The 21,081-nt window shown below is 38.4% G+C and overlaps 1 protein-coding gene across 13 annotated transcripts in view; it reads right to left on the reverse strand.

Moving 5' to 3' along the window:
- Positions 1-2,762: 2,762 nt before the first annotated feature.
- Positions 2,763-21,081, reverse strand: part of ROBO2 (roundabout guidance receptor 2) — a 1,078,275-nt gene continuing 1,059,956 nt past the window's right edge. For 7 of the 13 annotated variants that reach the window (XM_027692569.1, XM_027692568.1, XM_027692567.1 and 4 more), the window contains 4 exons: positions 18,481-18,651; positions 11,156-11,416; positions 6,420-6,620; positions 2,763-5,433 (listed from right to left, as the gene is read on the reverse strand). In XM_027692569.1, the coding sequence (XP_027548370.1) occupies positions 5,432-5,433; positions 6,420-6,620; positions 11,156-11,416; positions 18,481-18,651 (635 nt within the window). In that variant the 3' untranslated portion in view covers positions 2,763-5,431. The remainder of the gene's footprint in view (positions 5,434-6,419; positions 6,621-11,155; positions 11,417-18,480; positions 18,652-21,081) is intronic. The other 6 variants (XM_027692575.1, XM_027692578.1, XM_027692580.1 and 3 more) reach the window with 3 other exon arrangements.

A 21,081-nucleotide genomic window follows, 5' to 3' on the forward strand; every position in this document is an offset into this window, starting at 1 on the left:
CCCATCTGGCTTTGATCAATTGAACTGAATGCAACTGTGCACTTTGTTGTTTAAAGTTAGAACAATGAAAGTACACAAATGCAATTATTCTCTACCATAACTTCTTTACACCTGAAAGATTAGTACTGGAAAATGCAGGGGGTAAAGGGGTGGAGGGAGAGTGTAGCAGGTCTGAAAAAAGCCAAATTCAATGGTAGCAAAAATAAAATGCCAAGAAAAAGAAAAAAAAATCATCAAGAGTACATCTGAACTGCTCTACTTTCTAGGATTTTTGAGGATTGTTTTAAAAGATCTGTTTAAGTGAAAGGTTTACTTTTGCTTTTGTTTGTTTGTTTTGTTTGTTTGGGGGTTTTTTGCATTCTGCCGCAGTGAGAGGAACAACCTCACTTGCCTAAATGTCACTGTAAGCCATTTGAGTCCTCAGGATGCGGCGAGAAGCTGGCACTGAACTCAGGATTGTCTACGACAGACAATCTATGCCAGAAGAGATGCTGCAACTCTGAGCTGTGCTCTAGGAACTTGTTTTCTGCTGTGGTCCTCCTGGATGTAGCTACACAGTTAGACAAACTCAGGCTAGAGAGGAATCTAGTCCTCGCACCAACAGCAGAACTCAGAGCTGGTTCTCCCCAAATAACCAGTCCACCTTCACAGCACACAGGCACGGCCCTGCTTCTCCTCTGGGTCCCATGACATATCTCCGAGTCGTATCTGTTATTTTGGGTGAGGAGTGCTGGCAGGCAAGGGTCAGTCCTAAAGAGAAGCAGAGAACATGCTACATACAGCAGAGTTTGGTAGCACTGCTCTGCTGTGTTCCACTGCTCAGCACTGAGACCGTGGCAGGACTGGGGAGGATGTCCCAAAATGTGAGATGTGCCTGACGAAATGGTCCCCGTGCAAACCACCACAGTGGCTAACTCATCAAAGACCTTCCCTGCCCTGAAAAACTCCATCCTCAGGGAAGTGACCTGCCTCTACACACGGGGTGCCTGGGATCTACTGAAACCCACTGAGCCTAAAGCCACGTGGGCTTCCCAGCTGGAGACTTCTGAGGTGCAAGCAGCCAGGGCTGGGGTTTTGTACAACCCTTAACATACCCCAGTCCCACCGGCTTGGATTAACCACCTATTTCAAACAAAGTACTAGAATTAGTGTCCCAAGGATCTAGGCCTCTATGGACTTTGGATAGTTTGTTTTGGTATGGAAACCAAAAGCAATGAAGTTTATACATATTACTGTACTGCTCAAAATTACATGTGAAACTGTGGTGGACTCGGCTGATTCTAAGCCAGTGTGTGTGTTCCCTATTTTAGTAGTACTTTTTGCCGTTTTCCTGCTATTTGAATGTGCCTCCCAAATAAAATGTCTGTTGCCCACATGGTTTTCAAAAATAATTTATTTTTTTAGCTAATGTGTTCCAGTGAGAGGGAACACAAAACATGTGTTAAAAAATAAAAATGAAATTAAAAAAATCCTCCCCTCGGCAAACAAGTTCCCCCGAATCTTTACAAAAGAAGGCCAGCTTTTTTTTCTTCCTACTTCCCCTGCAAAATCTTCACAAGGCCATTAATCATAAAAAAACCCAAACTGCATATATTGAAGATAAGTCAAAGGAGCTGCCAGCATTTTTGTTTTTAAAAAAAGTTCCTGCCATAATCTCCCCCAGCCCGATTACCTTTCCTCTGTCACTTGTGAGGGCTCTTTCTCAGCCCTAGTACACACCTTTTTTCCTGGCTGGCAAGGTATGGACTGAGGCAAGCATAAACCAGCATATAATTAATTCAAACAGTCATGTCTTCCTTTTGCACTGGTGTATAGTTAAATTAATACACTTAAAACATTCCATGAACCTTATTTTTTTGTACTTTTCCCAAGGAACGGTGTTTCTGTTGCATTTCAGGTGACAACCAAAAGGTATTCAAAAGGTTTACTGACTTGGAAAGGACTTGAGAAATAAAAACAAAATAACAAAACCAAGACATGTCTGCTCTTTGCATCACTGAAATGGCTGCCTATACAGCAATACACCACTGAAGCACATGTAACCATTTATTATTTGGTCCTTCAGCCCTCCTGCATTTAAAATTGGGCATGTACTCAACACAAAGCTTGAGAAAAAATTGACCTGGCATCTCTCTGCCATTTGGGGGATGTTCTGTACTGCATTGGCAGAAACTCCACCAGTACAAAACCCCAATTCCAAGGGTTCAGACCCAGGGAATGCAGGTTTTACACATCCACTGCTTTATGGGCCTTAAGCAAAGTAAGCTGAGCACTTGGGTCCTTGCTGAACATCGAGAGCGCACGTGTACAAATGGAGGATGTTTGCTAGAATAGCTGGAGCAGTGTAATTACCCTGGTCCAGCTATTCCCAGTATAGACAGGACATTAAACAGAAACCCCTATGACAGGCAATGTTTACCACTGGCCTATTTATAACACTCTTAGCTTAGTTCGAAAACCAGCACATAAAACGTTCCTTGTCACCTGTAAGTGGACAGTGATGATTATAGCTCAGTCTATGTTATTATTGCCTGATTTTCCCAGTTTGGCTTTTCACATATTGACTCCTTACTCAAGGTCTTTTAACATAGATTTGAAATGTGAATATGTTTTATTTTTTCCCCAGTAAATATACAATACACACTTCAACAGTACTAATAACCAACTTCTTATGCCAATTAAACTTTGCTGCACTAACAATACCAATGAAACACATTAAGAGGTCATACTTTTTTCGTGAACAAACTGTAGCCAATAAACAGTTTAAAAAAAAAAATTAAAAACCAATTCTAAGTGCTGCCACAACATCCCTTTTCTTTAAACACATTATTCACAATAAATGTTTTCATTTTTTTTAAAAAAAGAAGAATACTTCTTTTAAAATAGTAAATTAAATGGCATTTTAAAAAATATGTACTGTGGTTCATTGGAAGTACACTGTATAGAAAAGAGAGAGAGAGAAAAAAAAAGAAGAGACATCACCTGTAAGATAATGGAGACACTTTGCCATACACAACAACACCTTATGTAATATTGTAAGCAAATTATTAATGAACAAAAATGTACAGAAGCAGATGGACAAGTTAGTGAATATCATGGTACTGCACAGCTTTAATACTGACACACATTTACTTTCCAGTGGAAGAGATAAAACACATATTTGAAAGTAATTGGGATGGCTTTATCAACCTCTAATGATACTGAATTTTGAATAGCATATAGTTAGTAAGGTGTTCCACCAAAGCTCAGCACAAGCTTTTGAATTAAAAGGAAAAAAATCAATCTGTGACTGAGTTAAACATTTTCCAGAGAATTAAATTTGAATTGTACTCTGAATAGTCATCTCTTTATATGATAATATCAAAATAAAACCAAATATATGTAATTATGATGCATTCTTTATCTTACTTGAACATTTTTAAGCAATGTTTTTAACTGTAGTGCTTTAACACGCAGGAAAATGACATATACTCATTGGTCACATATATAAATAAATTAATACATTTTTTTCTCAAGTTTTTTTTGTTTGTAACCTGCTAAATAACACATCTTGACTTAAGGAAGTTAACTAGCTTTTTTAAAATACTCTGTAGTGCTGAGTTATAGTTGATGGCTGTAGTGTTTTATCTTATCATGGAACAAGTTAATGAAATGAAAAGCAACACATATTTAGCATTGTAATTTACTTTTCTAAAATTCTGCCATTACTAAAAGTGTTCTTAATACTGGTGAGCTCCAAGGCAATATATAAAACAACATAGACTGGTTATATGAAAAAGGTATTCTATGGAAACTTATGTTCATGGTCAGATAACTAACAGAAATAAGCTGTAAAATTTAATATTTAAATTAAGCATCAAAGTAACGGGTGGGCTATCCACATATAATATTCTAAGAAAAGCTTGACAATTTACTCATTGAGATTTGAGAAGTACAGAAGATTTGGACAAAGTCATGAAAATTAATGAAGAGACAGGATGCTGTCATTAATGTCCACTTACAGAGTCTGGTTTATTCAAAAAGTGTATAAACGTGTTATTTCCTCATCATAGTAGGGTTTTAAGTCACTCACTAAAACACAGGTCAAAGATTTTCTTTGCTTATATCCAGCTTTTGGATGTAGTGTATTGCCAGAAATATATTTAATGCAAGTCGAAAATGGTTTGACTGTTGCTTTCCTTCCAAACACTAAGCACTTTACTACAAATTTAGTGGATCCAACTTCAACTCTTGCAGACTTCAAGTAACAGAACAGAAAGGGTTGTGTAGACTGCATCAAAACAATTAATGTCATGAATTTCAGTGGTGCAGCTCTATCTTCTATTCTACTGTACATGTATTGGAAAGATGAAATAAGATACTCTGACATTTCAATTTTTTGGAAGCAGCCTGAATATGTCTTAACAATAAATTGCATTCTTAACTTCTTGGTGGGTATTCCTTGCATTTATATTGGTTTTTTTCTCCAGGAAAATCTCTGTCTTACATTTTGGGCTGGAGAAATTAACGGTAATAATTCTTTTAAAACTGCAATACAAAAACAGCTTTAGTGAAACACCTTAAGTTCTTTTGTTTGTAGCAAGGTTTGTTTTTCTTCCCCTTTACTTAGTGGCATGGGATGGCTAAAAACAGATACTAAGGGCATCATTCTAGTGAAAGGGTCTAGGCCATCTCATGCTACCTTTAATTTTCATATTTGCCCTTTAACCTCACACTTCCAACTTCTGACCCCTTCTTAAATAGGAAGAGCAACCATGTTGCTTGCTTTTAAAAGATTTAAATCTGTCTCTAATGTCTTCACTGACATCAGTTTTGCCTGTCACTTTCTCATTTCTACACCCCAATGGAAAACCACCTAACATACTCCTTTACATCCAGCGTTATCCAAAGTAGCTTACAGGACGTAAACCTTCTCCACACATTCAGTCTCTTTTTTTTCTTCATGTCATGAGGAGTAGAGTTTTGTGCTTATCACCAAATAAAATTGCAGTGCAAACTTTAAACATAAAAGTTACACAATTAAAAGTTAATATATGGCACCACAGCCTATTAATTCACATATAGTACAACAGACCAGTAAAAACAGACATGAATATGAACATAGCTAAAAAGAAGGTGAGCTTGCATAGCAATGCAACAAAAGAAATTATATACAGAAGGAAATCCTTTTCATCCTGGAGGGTGATTTTTTTTCTTTCTTTTTTATATACTCCTGACAAGGAATAGTTTAAGGTGGATGGTGTATTAAAGAGAAGAACACAAGTAAAGAATCTGTGGGATATGTGTGGCTGTGTGTCTTTACATTGCATTTACAGTTCTTTTAATAGTACATAAATAAAGAAAATGTTCATTGCACTGTTTAGTGTCATCACTTCCATGAGTTCAGACCTGATGGTCCATCAGAGCAGCTTGCAATGTGTCTTCTCAACTACTCTATAGAGAGAAACAAAAAGAGAAAGAGGTTGTAATAAGAGGAAAAAAACCCCACAAAACAAAGCCTATGGCAATATTACTGCAGTACAGGATGAATATTCAATAGGTTGTGTGAAGAGAGTTAATTGCTTCTAAGATGAAACGGGATGGATGCTAAAATTCAGCACTTACCAACACCATATCTGAGACTGCACATTCCAGGGTTTGTGGATCCCCTTTTACAAGCTACTGGGCAGTAACTCTCAGGAGGAACTGAGGGTTTGACTGCAGCCATAGGATGCAGACATGCCAACAGCCCCAACTCCTTTTATCAGTAAACATACCAGTATGCCCGAGCTTGCTGGGATGTTGATGTGCTACCTCAAACACCAGAGTGAAACCTTTGGGTATCTGGTACTGCCATCATGTACACAGCATCAACACAAAGTTTAATGGACATCGAGTGATAATAGAAAAAAGTTTGGGAAATAATTTCTCTGCCCTGGGATGCTGAGGAAAAGAGTTGAGATATGCAACTCAAAAAAACAGGCTACACAATCAAGAAAAGAAGACCTCCATCTAAGAGAATACTGCTCATCAGTTGACAGGAAGTTAAGGAGAAGGCATCACCATGACCAAAAAAATCAACACCCTTTTCATTCACTCTGAGAAAAAACAGTCAATGGCATTTCCAAGACAAGCACGTTACACTTTGCCAGGAAAATTCCTAATTACTAGAATTTCTCTTGAGTTTTCTCTGTGCTTCACTAGCATTACACACTGAAAGACATACTGTAGATAACACTGGCATGGCTTACACAGATTTGAACTGGTCCAAACTAAAGAACAGAAGAACACAATTTATTTGTCACCTCAGATGGCAGAAATATCTGGGTAAAATTTAACCTGAATATCACACACAGCTACCTACTCTCTTCACAGCAGATGTGTAATTTTTCTCTTTTTGTCTATTTGAGAGTTTTAACTGTAGCTAGAGATAAACTTACATAATTCACCAGTAAACTGTCCTTGACTGTTTGATCCCACATAGCCTATATCGAGAAGGTCACTGGCATTGCGTTGGTGACCTCCTCGCAAGACTTCACCTTTTCTAGGTCCAGTCGATCCTTTAGAAGAAGATGTTCCTGAAGAGCTGTGGCCACCAGGGGATGGGAAGTTGGGTTTACTATATGGTACGAGTGCCTCTTCTAGAAAAGCAAAACAAAACCAAAACAAAGTAAATACCAGCGAATTCCTAGAAATAGGAATAAACAAGCTATTCATTTATGGACATCATATTAATTCCTGCCCTCATGAATCTGTCTTTCATCTTGCTTTTTATGGCATGACAATTTTACCTAGGAAAATACACAACTAAGAGTTGTGTCTCAAGGACGGAGAAGCCAGCATGAATTTATTCTTGTTTCCTTGTAAACTCATAAGTCAGTTTGTATTAATTATAAAAAGCCTAGATTCATTATGAAGTAATAGAACATGAATCATAGATACTTTAATAAAAATAGATGCACATGTAATTTCCAAAACAATGCAGCTATGATTAGATTTTTGCTTCAAGCCCACATGAATGTGTTTTTTCCTTTCTTTAGCTTAAATTATGGCAACATTACCTCAATCAGTTTAGATAAAGAACTACAATATCAGCTAATTTAATTAGCTTCCAGCAACTCAGTAATTTCTAACAATCCAAAGTACACTAACAATTTTTTTTAATTGGTGGTGAATTACATTGAAAAATATTATATTGTACATAGCAGTTGTAATATTTGGGCTGAATAAATCATCCTGCAGCTTGTATTATGTTCCATTATGAGCAAAAGGCTTACTTTTGCTCACTTAGCTTCTTTTCCTGTGAAGACCTGTAATAATGAACTGCTTGCAAGAGCAGGATTAATAGCAATAAAGCATAAGACTGCATGTCTTCATATAGCATGAAGTAAAACGAGACATCGCTTCTGATTAGAGTTTCCAGGAGATATTGTTGTAATAATCCTGACCTAAGAAGCAAAACAGCAGCACTGATTTAGCACTGAAATAGAAGCACTGTTTTATTTCTTTGCTGTGTATGATCCCTTTTTGCCATCTCAGAAGCTGAAGAAAGAGATCTTCCTAAATATAGTTTGGTTCAAGAAAGAATATAAGTATATATCCTTAACCTCAAACACAGCAATTGCCCCTTCTGAAATCGGTGGGATATCTCCTGCCTGAATCTTACTTTTTTTTTTTTCAAGTGAATCTAGGCCAAAAGGGTTTTCTTTATTTTGCTTTTCCCATTGTCTTCACTCTTAAACAACCCGATGAGGAGAAACGGACTTTTCTTTGACAGAGGGCAGGAACACAGAGGGAAAAGTAGGTGGGGATGGTTGGAAAGAAAGAGGAGATAAAAATGCTTTGATTCATGAGCTTGAAGCCTTTGCAAAGGCTGCAGCAGAGGTACAATTAACTTAAGAGAAACGCTAAATGAGAATGAATTTGTGGAAGAAACCCAGGATTTCATTCTTTGTGCCTGCTGCCACAAGTGAGTAGGACACGGGGATTCCCCACGTGATCTGCTATTGAACAGAGCCTGTTTGCAAGGTAAATCTGTTGCAGAGAAGGGCAGGCAGCTGAATTCTTTCCCTGCCAAAGTATCTCACTCTGGCCCTGCCCAAGGGACCAGAATATTTGTGCTAGGGGACATAAGGGCATTGTCAATGTTTTGTGCTATGACCGTGTGGTGTCCTTGCTGAAACACAAAGAAATGCCCAAAAGACAGAGTAAAATGGCATTTAACAGCCATAGTCTCCTAAATTATGTTACTTGTCCCTTATATATCAAAGCCCAACAATAGAATCAGATGCAAACCTGGTTTCCAAAGGCTGGCTAAAATATGGAATGGCTAGCATTAAGGCAGTAATAAAGAAAGCAGCATAAATCAGTTTAGCAGAAAGCTGGATACATTTTTAAAGGATGAAAAGTCACTAGCATTGCAAAAGAGTTGGAAGATGACATATATGGTCAATTGATTTGTTTTTCTAGTTTGTGGACTCTGGATAAGGCCTCCTTCGGGTTCAATGAAATATTGAGAGAAAATGAGAATGAATAAATATAAAGTCCATTATCATTATAGAGCATATGGTGTGTTAAATTATCTATTGTGCCCTCAGAAATAAATATAATCCATAAAATAAGTAATTGTGACATAAAATAAAGGCTAAGTTTTTCACAACATTCTAGCACATGAAAGGTAGTTGTCTCAAGTCCTGAGAATGGACTCACATTTATTAAACACTCCAAGCAGTGCCCCACGCCCCAGACCTGCAAAGAGTATGGGGAGCCTTTGCCAATGCCTTTCTCTTTGAATTTCAGAGCCTTTAATTTGAAGACATAATTCTAGCCCCCATGAAATCAAGATATATGTGTGTAACGATGTTTCCAGGCCCCATAAAATAACCAAAAGGCTTTTCATACTATCAAAACTATTGTAACCTGATCTAGCACTACTCTCTTTAGAGGGATAGATGAGAATGTCATATTTGATGTGTTGTAACTGTGCTTCCACAATGAAGCCACTGGCAGGAACCCAGTGATCTTGTTTATACTGAAAGCAACCAGCAGAAACACGGTTCCCAGACTTGAGCATTTTTATTCTATTCAACTTCAAACTAAAGGTCTTGCTTTCAAAATTTCACTCACAGCTTGGTAACATCTGAATGAAACCCCCTAAGCTGCAAATTAGCTATTTTCTGGAAGCTGATAGCTAATAATAACTCCTTTTGAAAATGTATTGAAAAGTGGGACAGGATAGGTTTCCAGAGATCTATGCCATTAATAAAGGAAAAGGGAAGAAGCACAATTACTAATATGATTAACCCCCCTCAAGTTTGGTAATAGAAACAGGCATCATGCACAAGAGTAGCCTTTTTTAAATCTGGCAGAGACAAGAATATAGAGCAAGAAACTGTAGAGCCAGAGGCTGTCAGAGAAGGCAGACAGACAGATATAAAGCTCTGTCCCACCCTGAGCACAAACTTTATGAACTCCTCACACCAGGGTAAATCCATAATATCTCCTAGAGGAATCTTTATTTTATGCATAAAGGATATGCACTTGCTCTCATCATACTGAATTTGACAAGAACAAGATACCTGTAATCACTTCAGTCCTAAATTCAATGCTTATGTAGGTCACTGGAAGTGGCAAGATCGAGTTCTCTTTATTTATGGACAGATAAATGCATGTCCTGCAGGATGGGAATTTTATTACTGTATAAGCTCTGCATCACAGAATAACTGACAACTTCTATTTGTACACTTGTGAAGCAGAGGAAAAAGAAGGGAGTTCTTGCTAAGCAGGTCAGAGAAGCTTTCTTAATAATAATTTACACAGAAATAAGAAGTGTAAAGTATATTCAGGCCATTTTTTCTACATGTTTGTACATCTCGTACATTGCAATTAAAATTGCCATTTCACCGAACAGCAAGAATTTCACACATTTTTTTTAAACTGCGACTTCACATCAAGATTTCACAACATGAACAACCACTCACTTGTTTATGTAGCTGAAAGATTAGAGGTTTTTAACAGTATCACTATGGTTATATTTTAAAGTATGCTTGTATTTAAAATAGTTACATTTTAAATATTGGTAGCAGTATTTCCCAGGAGTACTTTATTCAGTAAATCCTGCCCCCATGATAGATTTGCCTGCATATTACTAATTTTTTTTGGAGTGTCAGTGATACTAGTGGCCTAGATTAACAAGGAGCATTAATAGCAGAATAAAATCAAGAAAAAGATGGATTATAAGAGTACCTGCAGTGTGACAGTGGGAGCCACATATATACTTGAAGAAACAGCATAACCCTACAGAAAACTTCACATACAGTATAATTTTTTGTTTAAATCTTCTTAATTGTCCTCTTGTATTACTCTAATCAGCACTGCACTGGTATGCCATGTGACTAGTGGGTTAAAGAAAATACCCTAATTTGAGGGTAAAAGCTGGAACAGAAGCTGTTCCTGAGAAGCTCTCTCAGCCTGACCTGAGGTCAGGCTGAGAGAGGAAGCTGCAAATATTGTAAAACTACAACTCCATCCCAGCATCACCTCCTGTGCACATTTTTACAGACCTGAAATCCATTTAGGAGATAAAGTCAGCCCGCGGCAATGTGCAGGTCCTGTATGAAGGTGAAAGCCTGCTCTGTCATCTTGCTGGGTCTAAGAGATGAGTGTTACTTTGTCATATCCTTGAAGAAGAAGATGGTGCTTTAAATACAGCTGGAGGGAATGTCAGTAGCTCAGAAGAATCAGCCTTCTTTTGGACAGGCAAAAACACCTGCTGCCAATTTGGAAGAAGGTTCAAAGAACTAGAAAATACAGCCTTGTATTTGTAAGTAAATACATCTACCAGAAGATGTTCTAAAAATCTCTTTTTCCTTCCATGTTGACCTGAAACTGCTCCTGTTTTCTCCACAGCTATGCTTGACAACAATATTAATTGCCAAAACACTGTAAAAAAATGCCCTGAATCAGGTGTTAACGAGATTTCATGGTTGCAGGAGGGAAAATAGTTGGATCACAAGCTCTCCCTTCACTTTGCCTTTTCTTGTTTTCCAGCCTAAGCCTCACCAGTGCTTTTACAGAGAGGTGTGAGGTGACCCTGGACTCCTGCCAGGTACAGAAACTCCCAGCAGAGTGTCAAGAAGCTGCCTGCCTTGCCTCGGCTGGTGCAGCGCACACACACCTGATCCGAAGGCTTGTTTGTGTTGGGCTTTCCTGAAATCCTCTTGGCGGTCTGTAGAGCTTATCCACTCCTGGGTTTGCCGCTGCCACTCTAGAGATGTCCTAGCTTGCCGGTCCAGGGAGCTCTTTGTCTCATCTACGTTCGGTGCATGCTGCCTCTCAAGAGAGCTTCCTTTCCTCTCTGCCGAGCCTCCGCGCTGGCCGGGGACTATGGGCTGCCTTAAACCCTGACCAGGGGGCGGGTCGGGTGGTGGTGGAAGATCTAAAAAACGTGAATAAGATTTAGATGAACTAAATTTTTTTTTTCATTGAAACAGAAGGTCTATTTGATGCTGAAAAAAGAAAAGTCCCCTGCAACCGGCATGAATCGCTCCATTTGTCGATTTTTAAAAGGAAGGAATTTCGTGTTAATCAGAAAAGTGGGTTTGTGTTCTGCTAGCTCTTTATTCAGATTACTGTGTCGCTAGCTCTTTCTAGTTTCTATAAAAATTGATAGGCTCTCATCCCTGACTTACATTTCTAAGCATGGAATTTATTTTCTGTGGGGTTTATTTATTTTCTGTGGGGTTTATTTATTTTCTGTGGAGGTGCTGTTTTGCTCAGTAACAGCAAGTAATTGAGAAAGGCGATGGAATATTGACCTGTGCCAGTTGACAACTTCCCCCAACATACTGGGACTTGCTTCATCATCCCCATTTTTAGGCTTAACTTTCAGTTTGAGGTCTAAACTCAAAATCTAATATAGAACTTCATCAAAATGAATAAAATGCCACAAAAATTGCAAAAGAATATTCACAAAACCTACTGTCATTGAAAAAGCATCAATATATCTCTAAAAAATGTGTTTAAATGGAACCACCAAACAATGTGTAAGCATTTTATTCAAGTAAACGAAGAGCTAAAGTCTTCACAGACAAGGGGATGGCCACTCTTCAGTTTAGCATCTTGCAAATATAACCAACCAAAATACAACTTAAGCTAACACCAACACACTTGACTGGTCTCTAACAATCTTTTCAAGTTTATCACTTGGACTACTAAGATGCTTGTAGAATTGAAGATCAACCTTCTAATCACATTTGTTGTGGTAAAAGTACATGTTTTATTAGTTCTAGACCCAAGGTAATTACAGACTCTGAATAATTTTAATTCTAAATCTAAGATTTTCATGTAAACTACACAATAGACTTATAATAGTCCAGAAAAGCCTCGGATTATTTAAGAAAAAAAATAGAAGCCCTTTAATATCATAATGAAAACACTTCCCTATCAGATACCCATTTTATCCATGGAACATTTTTTGATAATTCTGTTTTGGGGCAATGCATAGCCCAAATAAATCCCTGCAGCCCCATCAACTTCACTAAAACTGTGTTAGTCTACAACAGATTTGGGTCTGTCCTGTTTTCTAGTCTATTGTATCTTACAGTGTTGTGAAGATTTATCAAGAAATTGAACTTGGTTCAATAACAGGAATGGAAAAGGAAACCTGTTTTGCCTTCAGGGAAGTCTGATGCTTATAACTCTAGTGAAACTGAAATTCATTTTAGAAATTGGTCAGGAGGCCTTTGGAGGGAGTTTATTTCAAAGTCTGTTATCTGGCTTTATATAATACTTTATATAATGCTACACAGAATTTTTTTCATGTCCTTGCTGTTAGAGGTGATACTTACACCTCATATATGGAGCAGAAATGCTTCCAAAGTCGCTGAGATGTCATTCCAGTCAACATTGTCTCTTACAGACAAATGAGGAAGTGCAGGTAATTTGTGTTTACAAGGGAAAGAAGTTGTCCCTGATGATGCTCCTGTACCTTTGCTTAGAGCTGAAGTGCTACACCCCGATTAAGATAACTATGTTCTGGCAAGAGCAGCCTTATAATAACGTGTCAGTGAGCCTGGTGTGTGCTTTATGTTCAGCACTAATTTATTTGAGAAATTTTTCATTATGAATATAGATGTGACCTTTCGTGACAATGACTATACTTGAGTTACTGTAGGTGGAAGCAGGAGGGTATGGGAGCTTGCCAATGTTGAAATTGCTTTATAGTGTTGGCTTCCAAAATGGCATTTCTTATAATTGATTTTATTGCGAGCATAACCAGTTAATGTACAGAACCACAACACTGGCATCTGCTTATGAAATCTGAAATAGAGATTACTGAAGTTGTGATTTATAAGCACTTTGTGGGGATGCATTGAATCCAATAAACAGTCATAACATGACATAGGACTATGCAATTTCCCCAGATAAAATATTTACCGTTCAATATAAACAAAATTTTCAAGTAGCACCATAGAAAAAAAAAGTTCAAATTATTGCAGTATTAAACTTTAAACAGAGTACTCTTCTTCAGAAATTGCCATCTAATAGTTATTATTAATTAGATACTTAGAAGGAAAGAAGGTTTGTACTTAAACTGTTCTGTATGTTCTCGAGCTAGCTGCAACTCCTGGAATTACTGTAGACTTATGCTGCTGATCTAATGTTAACCTGATTCTTGCTTTTATCCATCCACAAAATAAGCATAAAGACTGACTTATGCATAGAAGTGAAATAAAACATCATGTTTATAAAGCTCTTTGGCTGTTTTAGACCTATGGATGAGTTGAAGTGAAAAATAAGATTTACATTCTAATGAAGATTCACAGAATTCTGGAAGAATTAGAGGCACTATAGAATTACAATAAGCTGGCTCCAGCCTGAGTACAGACTTACTGAACTGTGTTACACGTCTGAGAGGATCTGTAAGAACAGTTACTAATTGCAGCCAAGCTTCACCTGACTAAACTGTTTGATTCTTCACCTTCTTCCTCAGGCTGACTGTCACGGTAACACCTACCTGTCCTTTTTAATAAAAGCTGGAAGAGAGCTTCATTTGGAAATGTGGCTTTTTCTTTGCCCTACAACTCACATCCCACAGTGTAAATCTTCTGCCTTAGGTAAATTATTAAATATTCTCTGTTATCTTGTCTGGGCATACAGAAAAATCTCGTGTATCTGGAGTCATGAGTTTCTTTCGCCAATGCCATAGAAAGTAGTCTTCCCTTTCCCTTTCTCTTTCCCTTTCCTTTCCTCTCCTACCCCTAGTAAAGGGGTAACATAATATCAGCAGAATTAGTAGCCTCAGACTCTGGTTTATTACCACACAGAGGCAATCCAACTCATTCCATCGTGTCGATCACTTCAGAGTAGCTTTGAATCTAGAAATTTAGGGACTTCAGTGGGATTTTCAGTGAGGATACCCAGAGTGGTAACACTGACTATCACTCTACTTCCATCTAAATCACATTTATCTTTCATGTGCCACATAAAATACCTAAAAACTCACACTGAGCTACTAACTTTCTAGGCCAGTGGGATGTCATCCAGACTATCGTTTGAAGCCTCTAATGGTAGGATTATCAAACCTGTGAGGCAATTCATAAGTGCATTGTTGGAGGTGGTGGTGGGGTGATTGTCTTATTGATTTAGTAATGGAGGGATTGTGATTGAGAAGCTGTAGGACATCAGAGTGCCTAATAGGAGGGAGATGGATATTGGTCCTGGGATTACTCCAGCCCTCTGTTAGAAGGCAGGGCATTGGCTAAGTGATTTAGGTTCTAGTCAAACTTTGTCACAGCCTCTCATTATTAACTGGAAAAAGCAGCAAGTTACAGAACCTACAAGTACAAGGACACACCTTTCTACCTGTGCCAGTGATTTCTTTTCCTAGGGATGATAATTACTGTGACATTTAATAAGCCTCTGAACCACTTTCTAACATCAGAAGGTAAGGATCTTCTCTACAGTGCTCTACCTTAGGAAAAACTGACTTTTAATACACAGTAGGAAGTCAGTGGCAAAACTAAGAGAAATCTTATGTTCCAGTTCTCCTTTTTAGCCCCTAAGCATATTTCCCTTCTGCCTCCTCCTTGTTTTTTTGTGTTTTTTTAACATATCATGCTCAGAAAAGGAAGAGCTTTTAAATTTAGTCATGCAGTTACCATGCCACAAACTATTTGACAGATTCCGCTGTTTTGCAATTTGTGAGTATATTGTTTCCAGGAAAATAAATTATTCCTTGAGCACTAGAACTAAAAACCTCCTGTTTTTATGGTGGCCTGTGAGCTCAGAATGAAAGTTTTCATCATCTGTTAGATTCATAACATATTCTTTCTCTGTGGATTTGCTTTTGCATCCATGGTCTTTCAGGACATGGAAGTTAAAAAACAAGTTGTACAGCAAGACAAATATAAAGACTCCATCTAGAGTCAGTCTCTAGAGTATTCTGACCTGCAGCTGAAGAAAATGAAGCAGCAGGCTTTTAGGGGATTTGTGTGGATTGCTGTCAAAACTAAGCATGCAGTTGAACCCTCATATGCTTACACAGTCTGAGATGTGTGTGCTATGTGTTAAACATTACAGCTTCTTAGGTCTTTTGCACTGTCCCACATGGTTACAGTTAACATGGTGGAAGTGCTCAGGATGCATATGGGATTGGGCAGAGAAAGGACATAGCTGGAGCTTACTTGGTCAACGAAAATTTAAAATGACAGATATCCGGTATGTGATGAGACTTAAACACAGGATACTAGGACTCATCTAACTTGGGAATTTGAAAACAACTGACAAACCAAGTATGTTCTCACATGACAAATCCAAGAGGAAGCAGTTACAAGGGAATGGATTTGAGACATCTGAAAACCAGGAGAAAACGTATAGTGATGCTTCCCACTGAAATCATGACAGCCTGGGGCTGGCCTGGATTAGGGTTTAGAATTGCTGGACCTATCTGAGGCTCTCCTGCTTGCTTTTTCTAGCTGTAGCTTAAGCATAGTGGGATTGTCTCTTTTTGTAAAGTTCACTGCAATATTCCACAGAGAGTATCCAGTTACCACTCTTTTTCTGTATACCAGAGTTTCCTAAATTCAATTGTTTACATACATGCAGGTGGCAACAGCAACCTTTAGCTTCCTTAATTTCAAATGATCTTTTGCAAATTTAGCTATGACTCAGACTTGCCATTACACTTTAGTGACTCATATTCAGTAGGAGTTGAAGTGGAAAAACTGTACCATTTGTGTTTGTTTGTTCCTGTGTTAATACAGAATGGAAAAGTTTTCTCTATTGCTCCAGGACATTATAAATTTTTGGAACATATAGTAAGTACTTCCAGGTTTATAACGGACAAATATTAACCTGTTTACTGCCTGTGTCTGAAATGTTGAGGGAAATAGTATCTAATTGCTATTCAGACTCAAATATATGAAAGAAACTCCAGTAAGATTAGTATTTTATAAAGATTAAATAAAAGACAATAGGAGATTCCTCTTTCAAAATAAATCCTAAAACCTGATCTCTTTCACTAATTTAAAACAATGCCAAATTTCACAGTGGAGTCACACTGTGGAGACACACTTCCATTTGTCTCATGACCTGAACTGGATTCCCATTACTTTTCTGGTACCCACATTATGGTAAAATATTTCCATAGCAATAATATTCAAAAGAAGGATTAAGGTCCCACCATACTGAGCACACTACAAACTCACACGTATATAGAATTTGGAGCCCAAATTGCTCACAGTTCAGGTGACAGGATATGCCAAACAGAAGGATTAACACATGGGCAGACACTGTATGGCCAGCGCCACAAGTGAGACCCATGATTTCCAGTTACTGTTCCCACAGACACATATATTTAATAGATCTGTGTAGCAGAGAGGCCTCTGGAATACATCCAGAAGGGCAGGGTATTAATGTTTAAACCAATTCAGATCCATATGAGCAAAATCTAAGCTACTTTACACTGTTTCCACAAATAATATGGCAGTGAGAATTAGCCACAGAGCATGAGATGTAACAATAACCCCTTTGGTGAAGACTTTCCCTTCTGGATTCTATTCTCCATCTTTGTGATCTGGCAAACATGGATTCTGTCAGAGGATACTGCAAAATTGAATCTTTATACCTCATAACATGACTGAGAGCAGAGCTCTGGTGGTTTTGGTGGTCACAGTCTACCTTGCAAGATGTTAATATATTTTATACATGTACCTGGAGTAATAAATAGTGCATTATAAAAAAAAAATCAATCTAAATATACTGTCTATCACAGCTATTTATTATATTACTGTCCAAAGAAGATAAAGGAGTGAGTTGGACTTGATGATCCTTATCGGTTCCTTCCAACTTGAGATATTCTATGATTCTATGATTCTCAAGTAATTTTTACTAGAATAAGAAGGTTTCTTATACTGAAATCTAAGGTAATTTTTTAATTTTATTTTTTCACCTTTCCTATACACTGGAAGATTTGTCAAGGTGTACTTAAGATTGGGGGATAGACTCACTGGCATCACACTCACTCCCATGGTCCAGGTAGTGTTATGAGAGCCTCTGAGGTATGTGGGACAGTCTACCTCTCAGAACTGTCCTGCTCTGAACACTGAAAGAAGGGTCAGCATGAGGGAAGTGATCACATCTCCAGCTGCACGGCATTACAGATATCCTTAGTGGTTTCTTTAATGCCGTTTTTCCATCTGCCTCCTTCTCCCCTCTGATCATTTCAATACCTACAGGTGCAAGGCCAGGAAGAGAAGAAATGAGGGGGAGGTGGCCAGCCTGCCACCTTCCTATGCAGTCTTCCTCAAAAAGTAGCAGTCAGCAATTGTGTTTTTTTACCAGACTCAAGAGTGGTAGACAAAGATAATGGAAGACAGAGCTGATCTTGGGCAGATCTTAGAAGAGCCTGAAATTTCCAGATGGGAAGCAGTGGTCAGAGAGAAGCAGAGATGTAAAAGAGGGAAACAAAGTCACTGAGGTCAGTGGATGTCAGGACTGAAGCAGCACAGACAAGACATGAGGCAGAATCATGGGAAAAGCATGGTACATGTTGCTGTAGCTCTTGAGTGTCTGTCAAAAATAGCACAAAGGAAACAGTGCTGCGGGAGTGGCTCTACGCTTCTCCTTAGGAATTCATGGCACACTGCTACTGGTGGTGGCTACTTTCACTTAATGTAAAATTACTCACAGCCCATTTTTTAATGTCAACTCCTGTGCAACACAGCCACTTTTGGGTAAGATTTATATCGAGATCTGATACCTCCTAAGAGATGCTAACGTGTTCAGAGCCGGAATGAAGAAAGGCTCCTCGAAGACTCACTTTACCAAGCTCCACACTGCCAGCGTTGCAATATTGCTCACGAGGCAACCTGGGGACCCCACTTCACCAAACCAGTAATTCACTACACCCTATATTTCTTGAAAGATTGCTCTGCCTTCTCCTGCTCTGCACAGATGCTTGTTGCAGGTTATCATCAGGGCCCTCTCCACAACACTTACCGTCTGTGATTCCCTCCCTACGATGAGGCAAAGGGGGCTGGTCCAACCGTCCTCCCTTGTGTTTTTTAGTGGGCCTCGGCCTCTGACCCTGATTGACAGCTGCACTGGTGTTGCTGTCAGTAGAAAAAGGACTGCTCGGCCGAGGTCTCTGAGAGGAAGAATATGCTTTGCCTAAAAAAAAAAGAAAAAAAAAAAAAAAGAAAGAGAAACCAGATGAAAAAATGTTATTGCCTTGAAATGGGCTGTTCTATTAATGTCTGTTCCGAAACATTAAATCAGGCCTAATTCTCAGAGGCAAGCGAGTGTCCCCTCGAGGTTCCCACTGATGACAACTGCTTTAAGACACACCACAACAAGCGAAGTGATAAAATGGGCATTCTTTTGTCTTTAACTTTTATAATTAAAATTATTCCATCTGTTGTGATAAAACTACTGTATGCCATGTAACTCCTGCCTGCTCTGTGTGCTTAACAGATGTGTCATAACAACTCCTCAGCCTTGAGCAGGGAAGGAAAACAGCTCTGCAATCATATCAAATTTATCTCCTCCAGCCTTCCACTTTCATGTTTACTGAGCCAGATTCTCATTTTAGAGGCTCCCATATGCACTGTATATCTGGAGTAACTCCAGTGAGATAAACATAACTGATTTTGCAAGCTATGTAGCAGGGTAGGTTTGTATATTTAAGGGCTCTCTTTTCTCAAGAAATAAAAATGGGGGTATGTTGAAATGCTAACATTTTCCTGTTCATTTTCAGCACTTTTATATGTTAAAAAAATGTATTCTCACTGAATTTATTCCTCAGATATATATATATAAATATATATATATACACACATACAGACAAACTATTCAAGCTACATGATGTCTCTTAAAAAATATCTTTGATGCTGTTCTATGGAGCAGATGATTAAAAGCCTCATGCAGGAACCGTAGGAGCAGCGCAGTTCATTTACTACATTCACTTCCTCTTATTCTGATGTTTTTATTCAGTTAACTTAACTAGGCTTAATGTTTAATGCCAACTGATGAAAACTAAAGATCACCATCTTTTACTTCCTTTTGTTCATGTGTAGGTTGTTCTTGCCAAGTATCTTGGGCATGCTAACATTTTAATTTTTTTAAAACTGGTAATTAAAATTCTTACATGTTTTAATCCTATCTGCAGTGGAAAATGTACAAGCCAGTCAGAATTTCTGCTCTTTTAATGCTGCTGTAGGCCCAAATGGTGTTAAAGTTGATGGAAAGTGGTAAAATGGCTGTTTGCTATTTTTCTGGTCAACTGAGCTCAAGCTAGGAAGGAGGTTTTTTTATCCTCTGGTTAACTTAGACCTGGGTCTACCCTGCTGTAAATCCTTTCAACAGATGCTCTTACTTCCAACATGCTGTCACATATGACCTGATCTAGATAAGCTTAATCAGGAGTAATATGCAGCTCAGCATAGTGTTTGAAATATTCCCAGTGCAAAGAGGGCAAAGTGAAAAAGTAGCCGTAATCTCTCTAACATGGTGTTTCACATGAATATATACATGTTAGAATAATATGTCACTGTTTGACTTCAGAGATTTCCTGACTCTCTCAGGCTTGCCTTCTGACTGATGTGCACCCTGAGGGGGACACTGCTCCCAGGCAGGCTTGTCTCCCAGCTGCGTCTCTGCCAGCTATCAGAGGTTACCACATTTGAACCCCTCAAGTGGACATTCCCTAACACTCCTCTACCAAAAAAAAGCCCAGCTGAACTTAAATGGTCTGAAATCAATGCCTTTGCTAACCTGGCTCATTTTAACTGAAGTGGGTTACAGAACGCCCACCCGAGCAGCTAATTCTGGAGCTGGGAAAAAAGCAGGAACAAACCTTTTGGGGGGGGGCTGGAAACATTAACCTCTATAGCTGGCACAGCTGCAGCCAGACAAAGACAAGTGATCAAACCCTTTTTTCATGGATAAGGATAAAACAGCAGATGAACACAGACAAAATATTAAAATTTCATTTAAAAATAAAAATAAAAAAAATCAGTAATGCAAAGAAATTCAGACACGAGCCTGAAATTCCATCTCAGCTCACAGCACATTGCACAGATGTTTTGTAAAAATAAACTCACATGCAAGTGCAACCAGTGAGTGTAGGATGCAGATTTTTCACACTTATTCTTTTGACTAAAGAAATGTGATTTTTCATTCAGAACGTTGGTTTCAAAAAGAAATAGATGCCAAACATTCTCTTTTATCCCTTCATGAAAAAGAGGCAAAATAAATAGCACTGACCTGAATCAGACATGGGGCAAACACAAATGATGTGCAGACTCCCAAAACACATTTTTCAATGCACTTAATAGCTGATTACAGCATCTTGTATTTGTATGCAGCCCTTCCAGTAAGAACTGCTGAGCAGTGTCAGACTTTGTAGCAGATTTAGTGTGTGTAAGTGGAGGCAAGGATGAATCCACTAATTCTTGATTTAATTTCCCGAGGGTGTTAAAAAGGAAATCTGTCTGAACTTCATGGCAAGTCACATGATGGCTTCTGGAAACTGGAATCAAAGTGCCTGGCAGGAGAGACACATTGCATCTGGATTTACCAGCGCCTCTTATGCTTGGCAAT

Source organism: Neopelma chrysocephalum, unplaced genomic scaffold (assembly GCF_003984885.1).
Source record: "Neopelma chrysocephalum unplaced genomic scaffold, ASM398488v2 Primary Assembly neopelma1_87, whole genome shotgun sequence".
NCBI classification, from domain to species: Eukaryota; Metazoa; Chordata; class Aves; order Passeriformes; family Pipridae; genus Neopelma; species Neopelma chrysocephalum.